Genomic DNA, 12,281 nt, shown 5'->3' on the forward strand with positions numbered 1-12,281 from the left:
TCATTTAAATAGTGATGAATAACTACATTGTAGTCCCTTATTAATGCCCTTGGGGTGTTACACTTTGCAGAAGTGGGGATGCATTTATCAAGGCTATAAAATTAAGCAGTTTACATTTTATTTTGTAAATATACTGGTAAACAATTAATGCAGCAGCTCTATACTTTAATTTTCAGAGATGAATTTTGGAAGAAAGGCTCTTGCAGGGATTATACTTGAAAATCAGTTTGAGTCAGAAATATTTAGGGTAGGTCTTTATCATTCTGTTAAAAATTATTTAAGAGTTATAAAAAAAATTGAACAAATACAACTACATACCAAAAGTCGCTCTCCATGATTTGGAGCAAGTTCAGACTCGCAAATTTAATTATCATATTTTTAGCTCACCTGTCACAAAGTGACAAGGTGAGCTTTTGTGATCGCGCAGCGTCCGTCGTCCGTGCGTAAACTTTGGGCTTGTGACCACTCTAGAGGTCACATTTTTCATGGGATCTTTATGAAAGTTGGTCAGATTGTTCACCTTGGTGATATCTAGGTCAAGTTCGAAACTGGGTTACGTGCTGTCCAAAACTAGGTCAGTAGGTCTAAAAATAGAAAAACCTTGTGACCTTTCTAGAGGCCATACTTTTCAATGGATCTTCATGAAAGTTTGGTCAGAATGTTCAACTTGATGATATCTAGGTCAAGTTCGAAACTGGGTCATGTGCCTCAAAAACTAGGTCAGTAGGTCAAATAATAAAAAAACCTTGTGACTTCTCTAGAGGCCATATTTTTCATGGGATCTGTATGAAAGTTGGTCTGAATATTCACCTTGATGATATCTAGGTCAAGTTCGAAACTGTGTCACGTGCGGTCCAAAACTAGGTCAGTAGATCTAAAAATAGAAAATCCTTGTGACCTCTCTAGAGGCTGTATTTTTAGCTCGACTATTCGAAGAATAGTCTAGCTATTCTACTCACCCTGGCGTCGGCGTCGGCGTCGGCGTCACACCTTGGTTAAGTTTTTGCATGCAAGTACATACAGCTATCATTTAAAGGCATATAGCTTTGAAACTTATTTATTCTTTTTCTAGGTCAATTACCAACCTCACTGGGTCAAGTTCCATAACTCTAACATGTATTTTGAGCAAATTATGCCCCCTTTTGGACTTAGAAAATTCTGGTTAAAGTTTTACATGCAAGTTACTATCTCCAAAACTAATGCAGATATTGAATTGAAACTTCACATGTGTCTTCGGGGTTATAAAACTAGTTGATAGCACCAAGTCCCATAACTCTGACCTTCATTTTGGCCAAATTATGCCCCCTTTTGGACTTAGAAAATTCTGGTTAAAGTTTTGCGTGCAAGTACATACAGCTATTACTAAAAGGCATATAGATTTGAAACTTATTTTTTCTTTTTCTAGATCAATTACCTACCTCACTGGGTCAAGTCCCATAACTCTGGCATGTATTTTGGCCAAATTATGCCCCCTTTTGGACTTAGAAAATTCTGGTTAAAGTTTTGCGTGCAAGTACATACAGCTATTACTAAAAGGCATATAGATTTGAAACTTATTTTTTCTTTTTCTAGATCAATTACCTACCTCACTGGGTCAAGTCCCATAACTCTGGCATGTATTTTGGCCAAATTATGCCCCCTTTTGGACTTAGAAAATTCTGGTTAAAGTTTTGCGTGCAAGTACATACAGCTATTACTAAAAGGCATATAGATTTGGAACTTATTTATTCTTTTTCTAGATCAATTACCTACCTCACTGGGTCAAGTTCCATAACTCTTAACATGTATTTTGAGCAAATTATGCCCCCTTTTGGACTTAGAAAATTCTGGTTAAAGTTTTACATGCAAGTTACTATCCCCAAAACTAATGCAGATATTGAATTGAAACTTAACATGTTTCTTCGGGGTTATAAAACTAGTTGATAGCATCAAGTCCCATAACTCTGATATGTCCCCTTTTGAACTTAAAACTCTTTTGATACTTAACATTTTGGGTAATAATTTCCAGCTTCTGTGACAATATTTCGAATAGTCGAGCTTGGCTGTCTTATGGACAGCTCTTGTTCAATGGATCTTCATGAAAGTTAGTCAGAATGTTCACCTTGATGATATCTAGGTCAAGTTCGAAACTGGGTCACGTGCCATCAAAAACTAGGTCAGTAGGTCAAATAATAAAAAAAACTTGTGTCCTCTCTAGAGGCCATACTTTTCAATGCATCTTCATGAAAATTAATCAGAATGTTTACATTGATGATATCTAGATCAAGTTTGAAACTTGGTCACGTGTCGTCAAAAACTAGGTCAGTAGGTCAAATAATAGAAAAACCTTGTGACCTCTCTAGAGGCCATATCAGTGCTCCAGCTAGCTATTTACAGCAGGGCGCATCGCCCGTTCCGAAATTCGTTCCGCCCTGTTGCCCCGCCAGGCACCCTGCCCGTTTTTACAACCATTCATTTCTTTTTTAAGCCAAACTTCCCTTTTTTGCCTCAGTGATTATAATACACTACTTTATTGCCCCCTTTTTATCGAGTGATACACGCCGGGGTGCATTGACATAATTAACAAACAATTAAACAATTACCTGCTGTAATCGTGCCCGAGGCAGACCATGATATTTTAGACTGCTCCACTAGCAATTAAAACCTTAGTGTTAAAACAGTTTGCAAACCAGTCTGAAATCATTATCATTTCGCGCCACCTGTCAAAGTGTACTTTCGTTTTCGGTAATATAGTCGTAAATACCCCTTTATACATATCTGAAACTATGTCCAGACAACAGACATTTAAATCTAATTAATAAAAATTGATCACAATCAAATTCAAATAGGAAAATATTTTGATTTTATCTTTTTACAAGTTTTTGAAATCGAAAGTAGCTTGTCGTCTGCTTTGTGAAATTGCCGATTTTTCATGAATATTTCTTTGAAATTAGTTTACTAAGATGTAATGACAGGGTACACTTTAATGTCAGATACTGTAAAATGCTGTTAAACAGTCTTTGCATCATAATAATTTTTCAAAAATATTGTTTAAACTGGACATTCGACGACTTTTAGAAAAAAGTGTAACCATATCCGGATATAAAATTTTGGATACCCGGAATATGTCTATTACAAGTGCTAAACTTGCTTTGAGACTGTTGTAAGTTAAAAACTTTGCCTGATTTCATTTATTTAAGTGGAAGTTTAAACTTTATTTTCTGTATATAATATGTTGCAGTATAAATTTATAAATATCAAGTAGCCTACATGGAGAAGATGTGTACTGAAATTGTAACAAAATAGGCCTAAGCACATAGATATTGTTATTCAGTATGCAATTACAAAGAAATGTTACAAGTTGAAAATCAATGCCAAGTAAAATACAAACAGCAGAATTTTTAGTTAATAAATAGGTGCATTAGAGATGACAGACATAGCCTATTAAAAGACCATACCTAAAGTTTGCCAAAAAACATGTCTAAATTATGCCAGATTCCATGCCTAAAGTATGTTAAAATGAACTGCATGCATGGACCAGTTATATTTTTCCCCGGGGGAGCACGGTCCCGGACTGACCACCACCCCAGAAGTGCCATTTTCAGTGCCAGCACCCTGCCCTTTTTTAATCCTAGCTGGAGCACTGCATATTTTTCATGGGATCTGTATGAAAGTTGGTCTGAATGTTCATCTTGATGATATCTAGGTCAAGTTTGAAACTGGGTCACATGAGCTCAAAATCTAGGTCACTATGTCAAATAATATAAATTATTTCCTTAAAATAATTTCATTTATTCCTCGAGACTTAAAATGTTTGTTAGTTGCTAAGGATTCGGGATTAATCGGCCTTTATTATTCAGTTGAACTGGTTCTCGTTTTATTAATACAGTACTGATGTGCATGTTCAGCGAGCCGAGAACACAGCCAGTTGTTCGATATAAAAGCAAAAAGCCCGTGCAGATTTCTCACATTGCGTCTGAAAGGCGAATAGAACCGTTATTATACACTGACAGAATCTACAGTTCTTCTACATGTCGTTCAGTAAAGATAAACTTAAAGTAATCTTAAATTGAGATGCTGCATGAACGTGTAGACCTAAACGACAAGGCCGGAAAGGAAGGACGAAGGTCACAGGCAAAATGTAAGAGCAAAATCGTCAACAACAGGAATATCACCATAGGACGAGAAGAGAAACAAAAGGCCGGCCAGGAACGAGGTGCGGAATCAGATACCTCCACATGACCTTGGAACACGAGGGACCGGTAATTGTGCAAACGATATCGAGAAGGAAGAAACAGACAGTTACAAGATAATGCTGGTGGGTGTATTAATAATATTATTGATTTTTAAGTATTTTATATGGTTCGGGTATTTCACAAGACTATGTCATGGTTAGAGGTAAAATTTCAAGGAGGGTGTGGCGTGTAGTGTATAGGTCATCTATACTAGGCTCGTCTGTATGGTCAGCATGTCTAATATTGAACAAAAAGTTACAGTCTGTAGGAAGATGCGCAAATTAAATCATACCTTCTGTTAGTCTTACCAGTGTCTTATTGGCGGCACATCTGCTTTCCTCCCTTGAACAGATTTTCAGAGATGAATATATCAATTTGGCATTATTGCCGGTCAAAGGGGGCATTTAGTTATCAAAACGTTTTTTGTAAGAAAGACATTTTAGACTGTCTACCGACGGTCAGGCTGAAAACACTCGGGCAGAATTATTCTATATGCAGTGGTCGTAAGCGTTCATTATTTATGCGGCGACATATCTAACCAATCAGTGATAAAGTTCAGAAATGCTTTGTTACATGTACAAGTTTTAGCATGGCGTGTGCTCGGTGGGCAGTTTCAGTTGCGTCGGGTGATATCGCCCGCATCCTGGTCTTAAAACATAACAGACTTGTGGTGGCGATGTGTGCAGGTTAATGACGCAGCGGAAAAGGTTCGGCGAGTACACGTCACTGCATGTGCAATTACTTCATTAATATTCAAATTTTCCATAAAAAAGCACATACTTCGCTCCACATTCGGAGTGTCCTGCAGTCAGTATAACTTTTCAGTGAAGTATCAAAACCCACATCCCGGATAATTTGCAAGTAGAACATTTCAGAGACAATTTAGGGTCAAGATTGGGTCGCGCCCGGAGATGAAGTTCAAATGAAATTTCGTCTCAGAGCTCAAAAAAAAAAAGAAATATCGATATAGTTAACTTAGCAAATTCACCGGTCAAAGTAGACTAAATCGACCCAAAATAAACAGCTGTTAAATTTCTAAAATAGGTCAAGATCTAGGTCAAGGGACTTGTCATCAAAAAACGCAAAACGCATACCGTCTAGTACGTTTAATAGTCTTCTCTGCTAACACAAACACGGACTGACACAGAAAGTTTTTATTTTGATACAACACTTCCTTTGAGGAATGGATAACATTGCAAAATTTGCTAGGATTTAAAGATACCCACAAAATACCTGTATTCTTTTGTATTTCCACGACGGTAGTTTTACATGATTTGCATGAAAAGATTGAAATATACAAGTATTTAGTAACAAGTTGACGGTGACATAGATTAGGCCAAAACAAGGCGTTTAATGACTTAATACTATATTAATCAATGTAACAATATGTACAGAAATTAGTGTATTTAGTTAAATTTCGAACACATTTGGTTTCTTCAATGTAAAGTAGTCATTCTATGCTATGCTCTTAAAACTATGATGATAAGAGATTGATTGAATAAGTTTTTGCATACGAAGCTGTAAAACTCATTTATTTAAGGAAGGGCCTTGATTATCCATCATGGCTGTATATTACTTGTAATTTAAGAATGATTTTCATGAAGTTTCCGTGTTAAAAAGAAAAGGTTACTAGGTCGTGTGGGCATTTAAGAATTTTGTGTTGAAATCAAACATGAAATCAGGCAAACAGCAGAACTATCTAGACGATTTTACTGGAGGTGGTTTTGCGCTTTAAATGTATTTAAGGATTTGATAGCTGTTGGCAAACGAAAAAACAAAGCAATAATGATTGAAATTTTGGGGTTCAGAGCCTGATTTGTAGACCTACAGATGGTGATCCGAATTCTGACCACTACACTTCAGAAAGTAAATTAAAAAAAAAAAAAACAAACAAAAAAACGATTGTTTCACAGATAATTTTTATTCTGGACTGCAGATGTATGTGGATTGTTTCGTCTCTGCTTCATCCGGCTCATTCGTTGATTTAGCAAGCCTATCACCACATAAGGGTTGAGATTTATTTAGATTTAACAATACTAGGATTCTTGCGATATTACAGTCGGTATACCCGTTTTTTTTAGGACTATTTTGGATTACCAATCAGGGTAAACAGTTGTTTTTTCTGCAAATGCTTGGGGTGAAGGTTTGGATTAAAGGTCATTGGTGTCACGCAAACTGTTGCCTGACACGTGGCATAAATGTGGCATAACTTCCGATAGAATTGTTCTAGAACTATTATATTTCCCCATTTATCTGGGTACCGACTTGTCGAATAAAGAAATCAAATTCAGTGGCGATTATGTTTGGGTGCCTTCATATAAATATTTATTCAAAACCAATCACGTGCCTGGTCGTTTTAATGGCATTTGAAATGGCCTGCTTCGCCTTCAAATTGAAAAGTTCAAGACATTCTTTATTTAGAACAAAGAAGTATAAAATACACATTTTATTTCATTGGTCGGAAATCTCTACCGATTCTCTGATAATGTGTAGCACTGCTTTTAAAAGCATTTGAAATATTTCGACAATTATAACCGGTAAAAGTATAGCCTAATACTTAGTGAATACGTCATCATGTTTATTCATGACGTATGGTTTAGTGTAAGGGTTCTCATCAAAGTTTATCATACCTTACGAGCATTATTTCATTAGTTTTTTATATGAGAGTGTTTTAAAGTAATCTATTACAGGGTTGTCATACGAATCAAATTCATTTTTGCGGCGGTAGACATAAACCTGTTTTATTGCAGATTTATTATAACTACGAATAAAGGATGTTTACAGTTGTTTTCATATTAGCCTATTTTGGCAGGCCACCTATTCAGATTAATAAGTGTACTGGTAGATTGAAGCGTCGGTGGATCCGGTATTTAGAGAAGAGGCTGACCTGTCTTTTACGGACAGTATTTGGTTATACGTTTAATAAATTCTAAGACAAATCAGAAAGGGGATTTTATTTTGTTGAAAATACAAAACGAAACCAGTGAGCTTGCCCATAATTCCATTAATTTAACGCGATTCTATGAAATATTAAGATACTATTTTCTTATGGGCAATATCCCCCGAGTCAAACATTCAAAAGACCAAATAGTTCAAGCAGTTTCTGAGAAAATGTTCATCGCTACCGACGCTTTACATGCTAGAGGTTTAAATTTATGACAATTATTTCACAATTTGGACACAAATTCAAATAAAAACTTGTGTGTGCCAAAAGTTGATACAATTCTTCATTGATTTAGGTAAACTATTAAACAATATCCGAAATTACGAATTTTTGGTGATTTGAAACTATGTATGTACTTTTACCATGTATACACGCAAATAAAACAAATAATTTTTCATGACTACTTACTGTGATTCAGAAGTTCTGACGTCACAAATAACCTAACATCGAATTATTTTGTTAAGATCTAGTTTGCCCAAGATTTTTACGGTTAACCAAATCACACTATAATGTGTTATGCCACAGCAACTTTTTTCCCGGTAAAATGTTGTTCAGATTTATGCTATTAGGGATAAGTGCATCAATACGCTTAATTAGTTTTTCCTGTACGTACTGATCATTCGTATTAGAAATATACAGTATCTTTCGGTAACACCGCGTGATATTTCGACTCCAGCGGTTGGCTTGCCGTGTGGATTGAATGTTTACCTATATTTTATGCGTTCGCTATAATTTCTTTCGCGCGATTCATTGCATTTTACTTGAGATTTGCCGCGGTCACAGAGATGCTTTAATAGAAAATTGTAAATGTTTAATATTTCTTTGTGTTGATTTTTTGGGATAAATTTTGCAAAATTTATTGTGGCGGAAAAAATCAATAAATCGAGAGGAGACGGGACGCATGGTGTTGTTAAACAGCTTTCTAGCACTGAGTGTTTGGTAGCAGCTCTTGACTTGCTTCGTGGCATCGTTTTGGTGCGGAGCCGTGTGAGCTGAGGTCTGCTGTCATACATTCGGGTGTGGTCCGTGTGCTGGGTGCCGTCTGCGGTTTTTAGGGGTCATCGCATCGCGTGTTGTCTCATGCTTGCGCCTGTCTCCTCTCGCTTGAAGATAGAGCGGCCAAAAACATGCCAACTTAACTTTTCAATGTTTTTCTCAGATCTATTGATGCATTTACCTTAGCAGATGTAGAATATATTAATTTAGAAATCAAGTATTTTAAGTCATTTGTTCGTCATAATGTGTTATATGATCTTAAAAACATTTAACAGTATAACAATGAGATAAATAAAAGACAAAGAATGGTACATGTTCTTATTTTATGTCGAGTAATAGGAATAATATAAATTATTTCCTTAAAATAATTTCATTTATTCCTCGAGACTTAAAATGTTTTGTTAGTTGCTAAGGATTCGGGATTAATCGGCCTTTATTATTCAGTTGAACTGGTTCTCGTTTATTAATACAGTACTGATGTGCATGTTCAGCGAGCCGAGAACACAGCCAGTTGTTCGATATAAAAGCAAAAAGCCCGTGCAGATTTCTCACATTGCGTCTGAAAGGCGAATAGACCGTTATTATACACTGACAGAATCTACAGTTCTTCTACATGTCGTTCAGTAAAGATAAACTTACCCTCCCGCCACACCCCTAAGGTTGCTAATGCAGTAGTTTTTTATGGTTAACTTAGTTTTTTTGGTGAAAGACCTGACATTCTGGAGAAATTGTGTCAGATTGCTGCGTTTTGTATTATACTTTCAGGTACAGATTTCTTATATGGCGTTTATTGAAGATGTCAGTGAGCTGTTAGTGCAACGTACACTGTGAAGTCTCCGATATCCCAATTATAATCATACTCAAAGAAGTTACGAATGAATGTTCTGTGATAGAAGCCAAGTCGAAGGAACTTCAAAGTACCGTAGATAGATAATTCCTGGAAATTAACTTTGGATAGTTCCCGATTATGGAATTCAGGTGTATTGTGTTGATAAATAACAGCATTCGTTAGAATGTTTTTAACTGGAGCTGTCTGCTTTTTTAGGGTATCGAAATTAAATTAATGTTTAAGACATTTTCTGTAAAAGAATATATAGGAAAGAAATTACATGAACTTGTGTATACTTTAGCTTAGTATTTTCATTTATATCTTAGCTTCTAGATAAAAGATAAGGCTCACTGGCAGTTATTTATGTGTTTTGTAATTTTTATGAATCGGTAATTATACCTTAAATGTTAGGACTGTCGCTCAAATAATGTTGAATTGAGGGGATCAGGCGAGATATCGAGTTAATTAGATTGCTAAACAATAACCGGTTGGGTGTTGTTTTGTGGCGATTTATACGGTAGACGCCGAACTAGAGATATATCTATGCGTTTGGTGTGATGAATTTTATTCGGAACAGTTCAGTGTAATTTGCGTTGTCGTCGTCAGTTATGGACACGGTCCGCTCAGTTTGGTGAAGCTATGTTTGCCTTTATCGGCCTATCACAAGGGCATTATTGTCTTAAACAGTGCACCAAAGGTTTTTCATTGCAAAAGATGCACCTTGCTATTAAGGTTGTTGACCTGAAGTTGCTTCGGGTCACTAGGATTTCGTCCTTATAGTACTGGCGAGTCCTAGATTGCATTGCGTTGCGTTGCGTTGCTTGCTTGTGAAGTGGTTGTAGTGCACCACTATAGGTTCTGGTGATGCCTAGGTTGCTTTGCTTTTTGCGTAGTGAAGCTTCTATAGTGAATAATTACAGTATTGGCGAAACCTATGTTGTGTCTGTAATGTATCACTATGGTACTGGTGAGGCCCAAGTTGCATTCCGTTGTCCGTAGTGCTTCACTATAGTGTTGGTAATGCCTAGTTGCGTTGTTTCTTGCGATATGAAGTGTCTGTAATGCATCACAATGGTACTGGTGAGGCCCTGGTTGCATTCCGTTGTCTGTAATGCTTCACTATAATTTGTGTGGTGCCTATGTTGCGTTGCTTCTTGCAAGGTGAAGTGTGTCTGGGGTGCATCAGTTGGTGTTTGTGTGGTAGGCCCGGTCAGTCCGTATTTTAGTTTTACTAGCTGAAGAATTGGCTGTCTCATGAATATTTAACGCGTGCCGTTTTCGTGGACAATAATGCCAATATTGTCGTTCTGTTTTAGCACAGACATATATCAGACAGCTTTCTAGCACTGAGTGTTTGGTAGCAGCTCTTGACTTGCCTCGTGGCATCGTTTTGGTGCGGAGCCGTGGTGAGCTGAGGTCTGCTGTCATACATTCGGTGTGGTCCGTGTGCTGGGTGCCGTCTGCGTTTTTAGGGTCATCGCATCGCGTGTTGTCTCATGCTTGCGCCTGGTCTCCTCTCGCTTGAAGATAGAGCGGCCAAAAACATGCCAACTTAACTTTTCAATGTTTTTCTCAGATCTATTGATGCATTTACCTTAGCAGATGTAGAATATATTAATTTAGAAATCAAGTATTTTAAGTCATTTGTTCGTCATAATGTGTTATATGATCTTAAAACATTTAACAGTATAACAATGAGATAAATAAAAGACAAAGAATGGTACATGTTCTTATTTTATGTCGAGTAATATGGAATAATAGAAAAAACCATGTCATACTCAGTTCAAAACTGAGTCACATGTGGACAGGTGAGAGATTCAGGACCATCATGGTCCTCTTGTTGTCATGTAGTGACAGTTCAGTTTTAAGATGTTTTGACATTGTTTCAGTCATATTAATTCTGAATAAGATGACACTTTTGTAAAAATTCCAAAATTTTAAAGGATTTTTTTCATTTTAAGCTCGAGTATTCGAAGAATAAATAGAGCTATCCTACTCTGACACCACAGCGTCGGTGTCACACCTTGTTTAAGTTTTTCATAGCAGTCCACATTTTGACAAAGTCTTTTGAGATAAAGCTTTGAAACTTTCAACACTTGTTTACCATCACCATGGCCAGTTATAGGCAAGAGCACATAACTCCATCAAGGATTTTGGCTGAATTATGGCCCCTTTTGACTTAGAAATCATGGTTAAGTTTTTTGTACCAGTTCATATTTTGACAAAGTCTTTTGAGATAAAGCTTTTAAACTTTCAACACTTGTTTACCATCACCATGTCCAGTTATAGGCAAGAGTACATAACTCCATCAAGGATTTTGGCTGAATTATGGCCCCTTTCGACTTAGAAATCTTGGTTAAGTTTTTTGTACCAGTTCATATTTTGACAAAGTCTTTTGAGATAAAGCTTTGAATCTTTCAACACTTGTTTACCATCACCATGTCCAGTTATAGGCAAGGGTACATAACTCCATCAAGGATTTTGGCTGAATTATGGCCCTTTTTGACTTAGAAATCTTGGTTAATTTTCGTACCAGTTCATATTTTGACAAAGTCTTTTGAGATAAAGCTTTGAAACTTTCATCACCTGTTTACCATCACCATGTCCAGTTATAGGCAAGAGTACATAACTCCATCAAGGATTTTGGCTGAATTATGGCCCTTTTTGACTTAGAAATCTTGGATTAAATTTTCGTACCGTTCATATATTTTGTAAAGTGTTTGACATGTGGCTTTGAAACTTTTATCACTTGTTAAGTATAATATTCTCTATCTGTGGGAAAGAGTACATAACTCTGTCATCTATTTCGGCTGAATTATGGCCCTTTTTGGACTTTGAAATTGGTTCTGTTTTCATACAAGTCCACATTTTGTCAAACTATTTGACATATGGCTTTTAAACTTTGAACACTTGTTTATCATCATGATTTCCATCTGTAGGCAAGAGTACATAACTATTTTGACTGAATTATGGCCCTTTTTGGACTTTGAAATTGGTTCATACAATGCCATTTAGTGCAAGACTTATAGAAATCCAAGAACTACAGGAAAATTGTTTGTATAATCTATTTATTTCTTTTGTCTGAATATCTGTGGAAATATTTTGACCCCATTCTTCAATCAATTCTTTGAATAGTAGAGCGCGCTGTCATCCGACAGCTCTTGTTTACATACCTCCATCCGGATTTGAAGTTTGACAGCGTTTGAAACTTTTGGACCAGTTATTAAATCAAATCATTGTCCTCAGTTAAATTTCATGCTAATAAATTTCTGTACTAAATGCATGCTTTGAATGATAC

General features: G+C 36.4%; 1 protein-coding gene across 1 annotated transcript in view; it reads left to right on the forward strand.

The window, feature by feature from the left end:
• The window catches only part of LOC123533792 (E3 ubiquitin-protein ligase CHFR-like), a 62,623-nt gene that overhangs the window by 43,716 nt on the left and 6,626 nt on the right, over nt 1–12,281 (forward strand). Inside the window, exon 15 of the mRNA XM_053520287.1 lies at nt 177–247. Within this exon, the coding sequence (XP_053376262.1) occupies nt 177–247 (71 nt within the window). The remainder of the gene's footprint in view (nt 1–176; nt 248–12,281) is intronic.

This window comes from Mercenaria mercenaria, chromosome 12, assembly GCF_021730395.1.
Source record: "Mercenaria mercenaria strain notata chromosome 12, MADL_Memer_1, whole genome shotgun sequence".
Classification (NCBI taxonomy): domain Eukaryota; kingdom Metazoa; phylum Mollusca; class Bivalvia; order Venerida; family Veneridae; genus Mercenaria; species Mercenaria mercenaria.